This window comes from Podarcis vaucheri (assembly GCF_965113315.1).
Source record: "Podarcis vaucheri genome assembly, chromosome: 2".
In the NCBI taxonomy this organism is placed as follows: domain Eukaryota; kingdom Metazoa; phylum Chordata; class Lepidosauria; order Squamata; family Lacertidae; genus Podarcis; species Podarcis vaucheri.
The window spans coordinates 121,630,141-121,647,536 of NC_138760.1; the positions used below are offsets into that span (position 1 = coordinate 121,630,141).

Genomic DNA, 17,396 nt, shown 5'->3' on the forward strand with positions numbered 1-17,396 from the left:
CAACCTATTCCTCAAAAGGATTCACCCACCACCCCCTGCAATCCTGTTTCTGTGGCTCACCTTTCTCTCTTGACAAGACCTCTGCCAGCTGTTAAAATGCCCACATGATGGCATTGATAGATTACTGGAGAACAATCCCTCCAGGCACCTTTTGCAACTAAAGCTCCTAGCCTTGTGGATCTCAGGCAGGAAGGAAATAAGAAGACTGTATGTGAGGCCCCAACTTCCAACCCTTTGAAATGCAGCCTCCCCGTTTCCACACTTCCTCAGAGAGAAATCTCACTGAATTCAGAGATGGGAGATGGGAGTTGTAGTCCAGCAACTTGGCTATATCTGCCCTTTATAATTCACATGGTGTCTTCCCTGTGGTCCTAAATGTAGGATGCTCCCCCAAAGAGGGTATTTTCAGCATCACCTGCATTTTCTCTCCCTCCCCCCGCCCTGGCTTTTAATAATTATGGTTTATACTTGAATTCTTGTAAATATTTTGTTTTATCTCTTGTTGGTTTTTAGTGCTGTATTAATTGAGCATGGTCTTATCTTGATTTTTATCGTTTTACATTATTGTGGTTCTGGTGATTGTACAGCTTTTCTATTGTTTACTTTTATTCAGTTGCATTTGAATTTCTGAACAGCCCAGAGTGCATGGTTATTTGGGAGGTATATGGAAGCCAAAAAAGCATCTGGGCTTTGGAGAAGTGGCTTGGCGAGTACAGGGCCTACACCTCCTCTGATTTCTCTTTGCTGTCCCTGAGTGAGGAGCCCAAGAAGATCCGGGTGACCCTGGACTATGAAGGGGGACGTGTGTCTCTTTCTGATGCTGACTCAGGGGCTGAACTCTACACATTCTTAGGAGCCTTGTTCTCTGGGGAGACCCTCCTCCCTTTCTTTTGTCTGTGGGGAAATGAAACCCAACTCAGGATCTCTAGTTAAGAGCAAAATTGACATCTTTGCAGGTGCCCTGTGAGAGGAGTCATTCCAGTCACACTTGGAGGAAATGACAAAACAAAATCTGGGATTTTCTTTTCCCTCTGCTTTCCCAGAATTCCCTCTGCAGCGGAGTCCTTAAAGAGAGGGAAACACTTTAACTGTCCCAGTAAACAACCTATTCCTCAAAAGGATTCACCCACCACCCCCTGCAATCCTGTTTCTGTGGCTCACCTTTCTCTCTTGACAAGACCTCTGCCAGCTGTTAAAATGCCCACATGATGGCATTGATAGATTACTGGAGAACAATCCCTCCAGGCACCTTTTGCAACTAAAGCTTGTGCATCTCAGGCAGGAAGGAAATAAGAAGACTGTCTGTGAGGCTCCAACTTCCAACCCTTTACAAATGCAGCCTCCCCGTTTCCACACTTCCTCAGAGAGAAATCTCACTGAATCCAGAGTTGATGGGAGTTGTAGTCCAGCAACTTGGCCAAGTCTGTCCTTTATAATCCACATGGTGTCTTCCCTTTGCCCCCCCCCCCCCCGGATGTGAGATGTTCCCCCAAAGAGGGTCTTTTCAGTATCTGTGGAATGCCCTCCCACCAGATCACGCTTCCCCACAGAGCAAGAGATCTCTCCCAGCCCCACAGGTGCAGCACCCATCCATCAATAAGGGGGAGAGTTAAAGCCTCTTAAGTCTTTCTCCCTAGGAAAGATATGAGACAGTTGCCAGGGGTAGCAGGAGGGCTCTCTCAGCCCCTCAAAGGCAGCAGCTAGCATTCTTCTTCTCTCTTTGGTGGCTATTGAGGTGCTTCAGAGAAGGGAGAAGACACCCCTTCACCTTCCTCCCTGCCCCCTCTCTCCAGATCCACCTAAGTCCAACAACCAGGGCGGGAGGGAGTTCAGCACACCACAGGCCCAGTCTCCCCCTCCTGGAAGCCTGACTCTGTTCCTGCAAAGCAACTAGCAGACCCAAGTGTGTCTCCTGTAACTTCCTGCTTAAAAACCCTGTAACCTTATACCAAAAATGTTCTGGTTTACCTCCGACCTGCTTTCATTGCTCTTCCACCCCTCCAGGCAGCAGTGATGTGGCAGCATCGGGGAAGCATCCCAGAACAATCAACAAAGCAGAAGAAACCCAGTGCTAATGCCCTTTTACTGTGTCAGGAACATGCTGCAGAATACACCAGCCTGGAGGGACCCTTTACACAGCAAGGGAAGGAAATCTGCACCTCGGCCCTTTTCCTAATTAGGGACTGTGGGGTTTCATTCCTCCAATGAAGACCACGCTGGGTGCAGTTCTCCAGGGGACCACTTGGTGTCAGCCATGTTCCACCATGAGCAAGGCTCTTGTTATAGTATCCACCACAGCTTTCCAAACTTTTCACCTTGCTGACACGCTTTTTAGACATGCGTCATTTTGCAACACAGTAATTCAGTTTTACTAGCAAAAGAGAGGTTAAACCAAGGGTCCTCAAACTATGGGCCATGGGCCACATCCGGCCCGCCAGTGTCCTGAACCCGGCCCACCCCCAGGCCACACTGCCTCTAAGCCCAAATCGTCTGTGGGCTGGGCGTGCACCTCTCCAGCCTTGCCCACCTCACAGGGCTGCTGTGGCATGCAAAGGCGGGCAAGTTCCACAGGAGCAGGGTGGGAGGGGATCCCGGATGGCCGTGCCAGCTGCTCCTTTCCTCCAGCCCCGCCCCCTCTGCTAGCCCCACCCTTTCCCGCACAGGTACTTCTGCTGGCTGCACTACGCAGATGGGAGCCGAGCAGCGCAGCGCCGCCTTGCCCAGTGAGCCAGCCGCCTGCTGCTGCTTCCCTCCGCTGTGTCATGGCCGGCCGGGCCCAGGGTCGTCATGCCGGCACTGGGTATGCAGGGCTGCTCATCTTGCTCCTCCTTTTGGCGCTGGTGACTTCCTAAAGGTGCCTGCTTTGGCATAATCTTTGCAGCATTCAGTGGTGCCTATTCCTGTGCAAAGGGCTCCAAGCACACTGGCATTCGTGCAGTTACGTTAGTGAGCTTTGTGAGCTTAGTCAGGTTTCCCACCCCAAAGGCTGTAATTCCCTGTGTGCTTACCTGGGAGTAAGCCTTATTGAATTCAGTGGGGCTTACCTCTGAGAAGGCATGCATATGATTGTATGGACACATTAGGGAAGAAAGCCTCAGAAGTAACTGCACTGCTTTCAGTGGATTTACTCCCTGGTAGGGATGGCTGAATCCGTCCATTTTGGTGTCTTGTTTTTGCAATCTTCCTTTCAGTTCTCCACATTTCCACATTAGTGTTCTTTTAATATATTTTTCAAGAAAAGGTACTCTTGAAAATTTGTCACCATTTTAGTGTGTGTTCCTCCTAAAATGCACGTTTTTTGTATATTGTTTTGCCTAATACATCTTTGCAAAGCAATTATCTGCAATAGTATGCATAAGGTACTTTCACCAATATGCAAGTTTCGGAGTCACCTTCAAAGGTAGAGAAGCAGGACTGTTTATTTCCAATGTTGGGAATACATGTATCATATTGTTTTTCCTGTTTTTTGTGCACTACAAATATGTGCAGTGTGCATAGGAATTCGTTCATATTCGTTCATAGTCCGGCCCCCAACAGTGCCTGAGGAACAGTGAACTGGCCCCCCGTTTAAAAAGTTTGAGGAGCCCTGAGTCAAACTAACACCTTTCCAGGAGCGCGGGGGTGTTCGTGTGACACACCTACACACTGCAGCTGACACACTCAGTCACAACGCACAATTTGGGAAGCTCTGGTATACATGCTGATTGGATCAGATTGCAGCAGCAGCTGCCGCTGTCCTTCAGACAAAAGAACTTCACAACTTCAGGGTAAATGTTGGTGGTACTCTTCTGTCTTCACGCACCTACTTCTCACGTAAGTTTTCAATCCATACCTGCTCAGATCCTACAGACTGGAGGAGTCACTGCCAGGCCTGGGTCTCCGCTGCTCCCCATAGGAAGGAGGGGCTGGGAGTCCCGCTCCAGGAGGGGCTTTGGTGCTGGGCAGTGACTGAGGATTGGGACCAGGAGGGTTCGCTTTCCGGTAAGTATGGCCGCCCTATTGTACCCATAAGGAGGATTGGGTAGGATAGGAGGGAAGGGGACCCTTGAACTTGATGGGTGAACATGCCTACAATAGTGATTGTGTCAGATTATTTTATACCCTAGGCAAGGCTAACTACTTGTACCCCTTGCTGCTGAAACAACAGCAGCAAGGCTGGGATCATTCCAGCGCTGTCTCGAGAATAAACAAACTTTGGTTTGGCCTGATCTCGGTGTCAGTCTCCTTCTTCTCACAGAGCAATTGACCCTCTGGGGAAGATCCCTGGGGTAAATTTATTCAACATGCTATGAGGCCAGCTGTGGTGGCCACGGAGGGGCAATAGGATGCTTCCTTGCAGCTACCACTGCCATCACCACTGCTCAGAACAAGTGCCGGCTAATCCTCCTCCCAAGCTTACCAGTTGCTGCGCCGGTGAGAAAAATAGGGACATCCCAGAATCAAATCAAACGCCAGGATGACTTTTGTAATTCCAGGACTGTGCCTGGAAAATAGGGACACTTGGAGGTTATGTAATTATGACTTTATATACTTTATAAGTTTTGTTTTCTCTCTCGCTGGTTTTTAGTGCTGTATAAATTGTTCGTGATCTTATGCTTTTTATGGTTTTATACTATTTTGTTGTAGTAGCTGTTAGTACAACTTTTCTATTGATGTTTTAAATCAGATATATTCCACTTTATTGATAGTAATATATGGACAACCCAAAATACATGGTTATTTTGGGGGTATATGGAAGCCAAAAAGATGAAACAGTATTAAAGAAAAGCTCCAAAACGTGCCTTGCAGGTTGTTGAGGGGCCCCTCTATACTGGAGGGTGTGTACTGCAACGTATCATTGATGCAGTTATAGTGCATCAGTCATGGATTGATGCTAAACCACCCACACATGCACACTGCTTAAGAATTATTTTGCAATAGTTCCAGAATTTTACGCCATTATTGCCATTTGGAGGGGCACTCTTGGAATGTCATGGAACTAAAAGGGACAACCCCCTCCCCATCAAACAATATATCTGGTATGAAAAATTATAGGATTTCAGCAGGACGTATCAGAACACGGGTTGATCAGAAATAAAGCAGTTATGAAGACTGCAAACCTTTGTAGGCATAGATAGTATTGAAACTGGGATTCCATATGAGTTCCTAGATAGCATCATGTGCAGAAATAATTACAATTACATAATAAAAATAATGCATATATAAACCCTGGGAGTGTTTGCATTTTGTGTTGGAGTGGGATGATAGGTGAGAACTTCAACTCTGGGCGAATGTGGGCTGAAGGAGTGTCTCTACCCCCATCGTTCTGCCGGGACACTGAGGTCCAGCACCGAGGGCCTTCTGGCAGTTCCCTCGCTGCGAGAAGCCAAGTTACAGGGAACCAGGCAGAGGGCCTTTTTGGTAGCGGCACCCGCCCTGTGGAACGCCCTCCCACCAGATGCCAAAGAGAAAAACAACTACCAGACTTTTAGAAGACATCTGAAGACACCCTGTTTAGGGAAGCTTTTAATGATTAATAGGCTATTGTATTTTAATATTCTGTTGGTAGCCACCCAGAGTTTTATTAATCACCTTCTTGGGAAGAATCTGTACAGAATTTAGGAGACATATAAAAATTTGCTGGAAAGGAAATACACCTATGGCTATCTCCTATTGAGGCCATTACAATCAAGACAGTGAATAAGGATAGACTGTGGGTAACTTACAGGAAATGATTGTACTTTACGGGAGGAACCTAAATTGAAATCAGTGGAAGATGTAAGGAGCCATGTTACGGACTGGTTACTATAGGTAAAGGTAGAGGGACCCCTGACCATTAGGTCCAGTCATGGCCAACTCTGGGGTTGCGGCGCTCATCTCGCTTTGCTGGCTGAGGGAGCCGGCGTACAGCTTCCGGTCATGTGGCCAGCATGACTAAGCCGCTTCTGGCGAACCAGAGCAGCACACGGAAATGCTGTTTACCTTCCCACCGGAGCGGTACCTATTTATCTACTTGCAATTTGACGTGCTTTCAAACTGCTAGGTTGGCAGGAGCAGGGACCGAGCAACAGGAGCTCACCCCGTTGTGGGGATTCAAACCGCCGACCTTCTTATTGGCAGGTCCTAGGCTCTGTGGTTTAACGCACAGCGCCACCCTGTCCCTATAACTGCTAGGTAGGGTTGTCTAAATAAGAATGCCATCAACTGGCACTGAAACTAATACTGTGAAGGCGCCTTCCCCCTTATCAACATGCAGGAGGTTCCACAAGTATCTCTGCCATCACACTAAACATTTGAGTTCTTACATACACAGTGTGGGTATTATGTGGCACCTGTAAAAGTGTCAATTCCACTGATCAGAGTGTTCTAGTGGACCCATACGGGTAAGGTGATATTTTAGGTGAAGGAGTGTGGAAAACGATTTTTGGTTTTATAGATGAGTTTCAGGCAGTGGGACCAATTGTGGAGGCTTGATTGCATAAGAAAGTGAAATGCAGAGTTAGTTTCTCTGGAAGGATGTGGAAATGCTTAATGCTGAAGAGCTTTTACCTTACAGACATTTTTTCATTCCCCAGTCCCTTCACATTCTACTGCCATCCTGCAGCCGCCTCTCATCTCAACAAAGCCAGACACTCTTGATCCGTCATGGCCTCAGCCCCACCATCCATGAACATAAAAGAGGAAGTCTTGTGCCCCATCTGCAAGGAGCTCCTGACAGACCCCGTGACCTTGAACTGTGGCCACAACTTCTGCCGAGGCTGCATCACCAAGCACTGTGAGGTACGGGATGAAATTGACATGGGGGACTGCAACTGTCCCGTCTGCATGGACAAGATCCGGAACAGGAATTTCTGCCCCAATTGGCAGCTGGCAAATGTAGTAGAAAGAATCAAACTCCAGAGAAAGGAACTATGTGAGAAGCACAAAGAAAATCTCCACCTGTTCTGCAAAGAAGATGAAGAATTGGTGTGTTTGGTTTGTGAGCGATGCCCAGAACATAAATCACACACTGTGGTCATCAAGGAAGAGGCTGCCCAGGAATACAAGGTGGATGTTTTTTTGACACTTGCTAACACAATCCTTTCATATCTGTATGTGTGCATGTGCAAAATATGCTTTCAACATAGCTGCAATGCAAACATAAATTGCTAATCTGACCTAAATGAGAATCAAAAATTGGGCCCCATCTCTGTGCTATTCAAAACAAAACATAAACTTTGTTCTGCTTCAAAAGGAACCTTTAAAAATGTGTTTTGTTTTTAAGAGCACTATTTATGTGGAAAGACTGGCTCAGGCTTTGAGAATAGTGGCTCTATGGCAGAAGATACTTATGTTCACAAAGCAAAATACCACCAAGCTCAGGTGCGCCGATTCAGGTGCCACTAGGAGAAAACTTTTGTACTCCCACACAAGAAGAGAAAGTGACTTTCTCTGGAGAAACTGATGCCTTGATTCCTATCTAGACTGGCCACTGTTGTCACTCGAGGAGCAAACTCACGATGTCTGCCTCACTCAGTCCCCTAAGGGACCAGAAGTTACTGACCATATCCTAGATGCAATATGTAACTTCAAGGTCTTCCTCAGCTTCATGGCAGAGAATATCAGGAGCATTTGACTTTTACCAACAGCAACAACCACCCTCTTCTTTTTTATGATAATTTTTATTGAAATTCTCAGTTACATATCCACCATTATGACTGACTTCCCATGGACTTCCCTTCTTCTCCTTCCATGGTTCTTTTAATTTTCCCATTGTTACGACATATTCTATTACAACCCTTCTATATTACCTCATTTTACTTTGTACTGTTGAGTTTACCTTAATCCAGCTATTATTATTATTATTATTATTATTATTATTATTTTATAATTTTGTGTCCCACTCATCTGGCTGGGTTTCCCCATCCACTCTGGACAGCTCTCAACAAAACACTCAAAACAAGATAAAACATCAAGCAGTAAAAACTTCCCTAAACAGGGCTGCCTTAAGATTTCTTCTAAAAGCCAGATATTTCTTTATCTCCTTGACATCTGAAGGGAGGGTGTTCCACAGGGTGGGCGCCACTACCCAGAAGGCCTTCTGCCTGCTTACCTGTAACCTCACTTCTTGCAGTGAGGGAACTGCCAGAAGGCATTTTCACTTGTTTACATTTTCAAATATGCATGGTTGCTAATTGTAAAAATTAAAAACGACAGCCATCCTCATCTACACACCTTTTCCCTTGGGCACATGGATTTTCTTGAAGCAGACTCTGTTGCTCCATGACGTCAATGACTTCGTTTATTTTATTAATTTCTGAGAGTATTCTCACATTGCCCTCTCATAAAACATCCTGGTAGTATGCAACAATATAAGAGCATTAAAATCAAAATAATAATTGAAGCAATACTCTGGAAACTTTTAAGCAACTGCATAGGGTTGTAAGCTTGCTTTGCATGCACACACAAATCATGTGAGCACTGAGAATCTGAGCGATTTCCAGGAAGGAAACGCCCAGTGAGTGAAAACTGAGAAAGTGAAACTAAACTCCGTCTCTTCGCCATGGCTGCTGCTGAGAGCCCCGTGAAGGATCTCTGCGATGAAGCCACTTGCTCCATCTGCCTGGAGTATTTCAAGGATCCAGTGACCATCGCAGAGTGCGGGCACAATTTCTGCCGATCCTGCCTGATCCAGTGCTGGGGAGGGGGAGCCACACGAGCTTCCTGCCCTCACTGCAGACAAACAGTCCGGCCAAAGAATCTGATCCCCAATCGGCAGCTGGCTAACTTTGTGGAAATAACCAAGAAGCTCAGTCTTCGGGGGGAGAAGGAGAGAGTCTGTGAAAAACACAAGGAGCTTCTGAAGCTCTTCTGCAAAGACCACGAAACCCCCATTTGTGTGGTGTGTGACAGATCCAGGGAGCATGAACGGCACAAAGTGATCCCCCTGGAGGAGGCTTCTGAGGAGTACAAGGTAGGAAATCAAGGTGGATCTTGATTGGGGCGCGGGGGGGGGAGGAATAACTGTGGATTCATTGAGGCTATAATGCTTCTGAACACCAGTTGCATGAATACTATTTACATGACTGATGTTTGTTATGTAAATTGCATGACAACTGCTTCCCTCCCCCCCCCACCTCCCAATTCAGATCCAAGATGGTAAAAGCCCAGAAAGGTCAGGGCAGATTTCAAAAACTAGAAGCTAGGTATCAGATATCAAAGATTAGAACGTCAGAGCAATTGCTACATAAAAAGGCTAATATCAGGACCACTGGCCACTAGAAATAGGCAGTATATTCAACTCCTCTGTGTGTTTGTGCGTGTCCGTCTGTGTGTCTGTGTCTGTCTCATTCAAACCTGAGCTTTTGTTTTCCCTTTAGGGCTTGATCTGTAGCTGCCTGAAGAATCTGAGGAAAGAGAGAGAAACTATTCTGGTATACCAAGCAGATGTGGAGGAGAAAATCCAAGACATCCTTGTAAGTGTCGCTATTAATAGGATGGGAAGAAGTACTTGAAGATCCAAGTCATGGCTGAGGAGGGATGGGAAAATCTGTCCATTTAAGCTTCGCTCCATTTCTCATTTTTCCAATCTTCAGTTCAGTTCTACACAATTTCCACATCAGTTTGCGTGCTGTTGTTGTTTTTTTAAAAAACCATCCTAAATAAAATTCACCAGTATTCTAGTGCGAATTTCCATGTGTGTTCTATACTTATTTTGGCAAAGCAATTTCCCCTAATATACAGTGGTGCCTCGCAAGACGGAATTAATCCGTTCCGCGAGTATCTTCGTCTAGCGGTTTTTTCGTCTTGCGAAGCAACCCTATTAGCGGCTTAGCGCTATTAGCGGTTTAGCGGCTATTAAAGGCTTAGCGGCTTAGCGGATTAGCTGCTAAAAGGCTATTAAAGGCTTAGCAGCTTAGAAAAAGGGGGGGAGCAGGAAAAAAATCTCAAGACTCGCAAGACATTTTCGTCTTGCGAAGCAAACCCATAGGGAAATTCGTCCTGCGAAGCGCATTGAAAACGGAAAACCCTTTCGTCTAGCGGGTTTTCCGTCTTGCGAGGCATTCGTCTTGCGGGGCACCACTGTAATTCATTTTCTATATTATTTTCATGAAGAAATGCCTTATAAAGCAGGGAATCAGCAGCCCTTCGACTTTAAAATAAACATGTTAGTTAGCCTCTGCCATTTCTATGAAATGAAAGTTGCCAGTCTAAACTAGGGAAAGAGCGTTTTGTGTCCACGGGGACTGGCTGAACATTTTTTATCTCTGATTATGGTGGATGTTGATTTCATGCCTAGAAACAGTCAGACATGCCCTTCCTATGGAAATCTTATAACTCTCCTAATGTTGTAGAAGCTGACCAAGTTCTTATTTCTGCCTCTTCTTTTCCTCTTTCTATCTGCTTCTTGCAGAAATTAACAGCAACTGAGAGGCAGAAGGCAGTGGAGAAGTTCAGACAACTGCACCAGTTTCTGGAAGAGCAAGAAAAACAACTACTGAATCAGATTGAAGAGGCGGAGAAGGACATTGCAAGGAAAAGGGATGAGCACCTGGCCAGACTCTCCAGAAAACTCTCCTCTCTTGAAAATATCATCAAGGAGATGAAGGAGAAAAGTGAGAAGCCAGCGATTCAACTCCTGCAGGTAAGACTGGCAGAAACAGTAAATAGCTCCACATCAGGGCAAGGTTCCCTGCAAACCTTTATCTTCCTCAGCTTATAGTGTCTCTAATCAAGTCTCTTGTGTACAGGAGCATCCAAGAGAACTGGGATGGTTTGCTCACATTACTGCAGACTAGAGAACCTAATTTTCTGTTGATGGAAATAGATGCTGTTTTCTGCCTTTTGCTGAGGATTTGCCTGCTAACTCCTTCCAGCCTGGCAGTGCTGCCTTTGTGCCCTGTGTTGATCTTCCCAGAGGCTGTTCTCTGGCTACCTTAGAGCTAAAGAAAAATAAAGTTAAGGAGAAGTCTCTCTCTCTCTCTCTCTCTCTCTCTCTCTCTCTCTCTCTGATCTAAATTCACACCCAAAATTTTCTGATTTATCCTTTCCTCTCAGTTCTGTACTGGCATTTGGGCTAGTCTCTTGACCAAAGTTTTCTTCTATTCCACACCACAGTTTCTGGGGTAATCACCTTCACCATGCATGTAGATTTGCCTAAAACGGAGCTGAGAAGTTGGGCAGCATGGACTGTCGTCCGATGGGACACAGAGCAGGGCTTGAATTTGGAAAAATTGAAATTGGAAAAATAAAAATGGGCCAGAGGGCATCCATTCCAGGATATGAAGAGAGTCTTCGTACAGCGGCCTGTGGTAGACAGTGAATTCCATTCTCTTTTCCCTTCTAGGACGTGCGAAGGACTTTGCAGAGGTAAGTGGATCCTTCTCATTTTCATTAGCATCACTGTGTGGAAAGGAAGGTCCCAAGAGGAAAGTAGATGGAAACTGGTCTTTGAGAGGCTCCTGGGGGAGAGACTGTGGGATGCCACACCATACAGTGTTGAAATTGTGCCCCTCTAGGGGTGGGAAAGAAAAAGCGTTGAGACATTTCATCCTTGTTGAGAGTTTTGTCAGGTTTTTAATGTAGGTATCTACTAGCTGGGGATGCGGGTGGCTCTATGGGTTAAACCACAGAGCCTAGAACTTGCCAATTAGAAGGTGAGCTCCCATTGCTCGGTCTCTGCTCCTGCCAACCTAGCAGTTCGAAACACGTCAAAGTGCAAGTAGATAAATAGGTACCGCTCCGGCAGGAAGGCAAACGGTGTTTCCGTGCGCTGCTCTGGTTCTCCAGAAGCGGCTTAGTTATGCTGGCCACATGACCTGGAAGCTGTACGCTGGCTCCCTTGGCCAATAAAGCGAGATGAGCGCCGCAACCCCAGAGTCGGTCACGAGTGGACCTAATGGTCAGGGGTCCCTTTACCTTTACCTATTTACTAGCTGATAGCATTTAAACATTGGGGAGATGTTTCAGCCATAGAGATTTAGGGAATCTGATGAAATCCTGGACGCTCTTGTGGATTTTAGGGCTGGCACGGCTGGCACTCTTGTCAAGGATCCCATCACACACTGGAATGGCGAGATGTGCAAAACCTCCTCTACTCTGTGCCCCATTGTTTTTCTTCACCAGGTATGAGCAAAGAGAGAGATTGGAGAATTCAGCTGCTTTCCCTCAAGAGCTGAAGAGGGGGATCTTGGAATTTTGTGACATAAATCCACTTCTGGAGGGTGTCGTGAAGCAATTCAAAGGTATAGAAGAATGGCTGTGATGATTTTACCCCGGGCATTATATTAGTCCATAGCTCTCATTGTATTCTGTTTCGGCCACAGACAGGGTAGCACAATCATCTCTTCCTTCTTGGTGGCATTGCTGCCACTAGCTTCCCACAGAATGCCCTATATACATTGGCTGATTGACATCCAATGCCCTTTTGAAATGTGTTGGGGTTATTGGGTTGTTTTTATTTTTGTCTTGATTTTGTGTTTTTATACTGTGTTTTTATCTTATGAACAGCTCTGAGACCTAAGGGTATACGGCGGTATACAAATTTAATAAATAATAATACTAATTGTCACTCATGGGGCACAGGGGTGCTGGTGGGAGATATATAGTGGTGCCTCGGGAGTTGAATGGAATCCATTCAACTTCCAAAACATTTGGAAACCAAAGCGCAGGAAACTCCTGCAGTCAATCATAAGCCGCAGAAACCCCATCAGACGTTCAGGTTCCAAAGAATGTTCACAAACACACTTACTTCTGGATTTGCAGTGTTTGGGAGCCAAAACGTCCAAGTACCAGGGTGTTTGGGATCCAAGGTACGACTGTATAGTGGTACCTCGGGATGCAAACGGGATCAATTCCAGAGCCCCGTTCGCATCCTGAAGAGAATGTAAGACACAACTATGTGGGTCACATTTTGCCACTTCCGCGCATGCGCGTGACGCCATTTTGACCGTCTGCGCAAGTGGCGAAACCCGGAAGTAACGCGCTCTCTTACTTCCAGGTCGCTGCGGAGCGCAACCCAAAAATACTTATTCTGAAGCACATTTATCCCAAGGTATGACTGTACTGTATCTTGGCCACCACAAATAAAGGCACCAGGGTCTATAGTAAAGCCAGGATTTTCTACTCTGCTGTTCATTGGTTTACAATTATACAGTAACTTCCTTTCATTTTTTTGCCCATCAAGACAATCTGGAGAGGTCCTTTTGGAGGTTCTCAAACTCTGCTTGGGTTTTACCATCTGGAAGGGCATTGAGAAGGGCATCAACAATCACCCAGTTTCTCTGCTGCTGACTTAGCCTTGTTGTCTCCCAGCAGTGGAGTAACATCCTGAGCCATCTCCTCCTTAGATTTCCACCTGCAGCTGCCAAATGTAGGGAGGCAACCATCTTAATACCTCAAGAGTTCAACTAAATAAGATTGGCGACTTAAGTTGACAGAATATGCACAACTTGCAGGCTTAACATATAGAATAAGAGAACAAGAAGAACGTATGTTTAGAGAAGATTGGGAAACGTTTATTGAATATATGGGAAATAAATGTGTACAGCTGAAAAATCTGGCAGCATTAAGATAAATTCAACAGTGTAAATAAGTTTTGATGGATGTAATAATGGAAAACTGATTGGTATAGTTTTTGTAAAATATGCAGGGATATATGTAAATTGAACCATGGAAGTAGAAGAAGGGAATTCCTTGATATCTTATGTAAAATGTTTATCTGAAATTGTAAAACAGAAAATTTAATAAATATATTTTAAAAAAATAATACCTCAAGAGTTCCCAAAATCTTGCAAGATCGGAGGGTCAGGGCATGAATAATAACAGCCTCTGCCTAAATGTTTGTTAACAGTCTGAAATAATTTCAAAAGTTTGGTAAGGCAGGACCTCTAGTTGCATGAGAACTCTGCTGATTTTTCCCCCACTGTAGGGGTCAGATGGGATTACCATGAGGAATTATAAAATATACATCAAGCCATCGTGTCCACGATGAAAGCATTGTGTTGACTGGGTTTGATATATTGACGATAATTTCTGATTAAACCCCATAAGATTCTACATTCATGCCCTTTTCATGCCCTTTTGACTCTGCTGACCATTTCTCTCTCCTCACGTCACGTACACAGCAGTACACAGCAGTTGCTTCGCCAGGCAGGCATCCTGGGCCATAAAAGATAGTGGGCAAGTTCTTTAATGCAGTTTCTTATATATAATCTTAAGATGTTAATCTTGGAGCCAGGAAACAGATCTCACATGAAGGTGGTAGTGATCTGGTCTTTCTGGCCATCCTCCTTATCATGTGTATTGATTGTTTATTACCTCCGGGGGGGGTTGCCAGATACTCTTCTTTGTAGTTCTCAACTTATTTACCCCAGAAATATTTGTGCTTAATTAGTTTTAGTAGTTTAACTTGTCCCCACGTGGGTTTGTGGAAATGCTCAGAAGAAATCTGATTGGTTCTTACGAACACACTGTAAAAAGTTCTTTTGTGAATAAAAACGGCCTGGGCCAGGTGCTGCGGAGAACGGACAAGCACAGAGAGACACGATTATACGCACCCTTCCCAGAGTCTTGCTGGTTCAAGTCTCTGTGTGTATTCTTATTAATCAGAGTTCAATCCTTCCTTTACTTTGCAAACGCAACACTCCACAAGTTTGATATATCACTGTGTTTAACAATTCCCCTAAAACAGGGATAAACCCCAAGAATACAGATGTCTAACCATTCCAACTTCAGCTATTTTTTTCACCAGTTTCATAGGAGCAGATGTTAATCTGCATCCAGTTGTCCTCTGTGCCCTTTTAAAAGATTGGCATTGTTCTGATGATCCTTCAGTCCTCCACAATAGTCAACTAATTCAGGAACAAACTTCAGTGATGGATGCTGAAGGATTTTAAGGTGTTTTTTAATATAGTCCCTCACATGTTTTCCCCCTCTAGACTTGCAGGTTTGCCGTTTCTGATTTTGATAGTTTGATTTTTTAAATCTCTTCTTCATATGATTTCCTTTTTCTTTTTTTAAATTGTTCGCTCAACTACTTAGTATTAAAGACACAATAGATGCTATGGTTATGAAATGATATTTTAGTAACGAGGTTTATTTGAGGTACAACACTGTCATGCTAAAGCTTTGTATCTTTTTGCTTCTTCAGATGCCCAGTTACTCAGACAGCAGCTTTGGAAAGGTAAAATACCAAATTCAGAGGAGAGGCTGGGGAGTGGTATTTCATGGGGCTTAAACAGCCTGTCCTGCAGACTTTAGATCCATCAATAGCTTTGTAGCACTATAGCAATGTTTAGATTATTCATATGTACAACTGTAGTTTTTACTTTTTGTATGTTTTAAATTACTGTTGAAATCTTTTTTAGCGATAATTTTATTTTATCTTTTTTGTAAACCAGTTTGAGGTATTTTAAAGTGGTACATAATTTTTGGTGAAATAAATAAATTAATTAAACAAAAAATGCACAGAATAAAAGGAGTGCCCTGACAGATATAGCATTAATCCTGTAATAAGATTCAAAATGCAATAAGGTTCAAAACACCACTACATTTCTTACACAGAAAAATCACCTTGTAGAAAGCTCAGTTGCAAATTATGAAGTCAAAATTCACTATTGTTTTCATAATTATTGATCCACATTGATACCCCTAATTCTGTCTCCACTTGAGCCAGAATTAACTGATGGGTCTAAACTGATACTGTCCCCTCCTCTAACCATAGTGAGCAAATAAAGATTTTATGGCTGTACGCTGCTTACCTGCTTGCCCCCTCGCAGAAATCCAAAATGGTGAAAGTGGATGAATTCTCCCCACCCCTAAACTCACATATTCCACTCTTCTCTCATACAGAAAAGCTGAGTAAATGTTTTCCAGACAGTTTTCCTCCTTGTCCCAAACTACCAGGACAGAATATAAATACGTGGGATACAAAGAACAAACCCCTGATTTGAAATCCAAAAGGAAATTTTTTATTGTGAGCAAAGTCAGGAAGCAAAAGATGGCTCCCCCAATCCTAAATGCAGCGCCAGGAAATCCTGTTGATTTGAGAGGGAATGTGCTTCCTGTGGTGTTTCTTGGATCACGACACCAGCTGATTCTTCCTCTCTTCTCTTTTTCTTCATCTCTCCCCTGCCCTTCAACAGCAAACATCACTATGGGTCAGAAAGCAGCAGCTCATCCCTCTGAGGATCGTAAACATGTGAAATGCGGACACAAAAGTCAAGACCTGTTGAACAATCCTGAGAGACTCAACCTTCTCCATTCTGCGCTGAAATGTAAGGGATTCACAGGAGCCACACATTTTGGGGAAGGATGGGCTGTGGGGATCATCAGGAAGTCTGTGACTCTGAATTATGGAGGGAAGGTGTTTTTATTTAATGCTGATCTGCGCATTTTCATTCTTTGGTGTGACCCCCCCCCCCCCGGAGAAATAAAACCCACCTCATATTTGCTTAAGTCTTATAGATTTGAGAGGGAAACTGGTTCCTGGCATCTGTCTTGGATCAGAGGTCCTTTGGCTGGATCGGGACGATATGGGATTGGGGGGGGGGCAACTCCCATCTCTTGCGGGGGTGCAATTAGTGCCAGCACCATCCATTAAGAGTTTGGGTGTAATCTTCAACACCTCCCTTTCCATGGAGGTGCAGATTGCAGCTATAGCAAAGGCGGCATTTTTTCATCTCTACCAAGCTAAGCAGTTGGCTCCTTACCTTTCTCGTCGTGACCTAGCCACTTTGATCCACACGACGGTCACCTCCAAACTTGATTTTTGTAACTCACTCTACATGGGGCTGCCCTTGAGACTGACCCAGAAACTCCAGCGTGTGCAGAATGCCGCGGCGAAACTCCTTACGGGGTCTTCGCTGCGGGATCACATTCACCCGGTGCTATACCAGCTGCACTGGTTCCAGGTGGAGTACAGGATCAGGTTTAAGGTGCTGGTTTTAACCTTTAAAGCCCTATACGGCCTAGGACCCTCGTACCTATGGGACCGCCTCTCCTGGTATGCCCCATGGAGGACCTGACGGTCTTCAAATAAAAACATCTTGAAGGTCCCAGGCCACAGAGAGGTTAGGCTGGCCTCAACTAGAGCCAGGGCTTTGTTCGGATATGGCTCCGATCTGGTGGAACGCTCTGTCACAAGAGACTAAGGCCCTGCGGACTTGACATATTTCCGCAGGGCCTGCAAGACAGAGCTGTTCCACCAGGCCTTTGGCCAAGGTACAGTCTGACCCCCTCTTTCGGTAATCCTCACAGAACTGTAGCCCAATGGTTGCCATTAATTGATTCTGAATTGTTTTTAGAATGAATTGATTTTAGAATGTATTTCAATTAATTGATTGTGATTTTATGTAAACTGTGTTATTTTTACTGTTGTTAGCCGCTCCGAGCCCGGCTTTGGCTGGGGAGGGCGGGATATAAATAATTTATTATTA

The 17,396-nt window shown here is 44.8% G+C and overlaps 1 protein-coding gene across 1 annotated transcript in view; it reads left to right on the forward strand.

Annotated features, from left to right (window-relative positions):
- LOC309526193 (uncharacterized protein) overlaps positions 1-17,396 on the forward strand; it is a 65,777-nt gene that overhangs the window by 47,162 nt on the left and 1,219 nt on the right. Inside the window, exons 9-18 of the mRNA XM_082212108.1 lie at positions 614-802; positions 2,664-2,723; positions 6,635-7,070; positions 8,497-8,932; positions 9,339-9,434; positions 10,373-10,603; positions 11,306-11,328; positions 12,085-12,203; positions 15,110-15,142; positions 16,104-16,235. Coding sequence (XP_082068234.1) covers positions 614-802; positions 2,664-2,723; positions 6,635-7,070; positions 8,497-8,932; positions 9,339-9,434; positions 10,373-10,603; positions 11,306-11,328; positions 12,085-12,203; positions 15,110-15,142; positions 16,104-16,235 — 1,755 coding nt within the window. The remainder of the gene's footprint in view (positions 1-613; positions 803-2,663; positions 2,724-6,634; positions 7,071-8,496; positions 8,933-9,338; positions 9,435-10,372; positions 10,604-11,305; positions 11,329-12,084; positions 12,204-15,109; positions 15,143-16,103; positions 16,236-17,396) is intronic.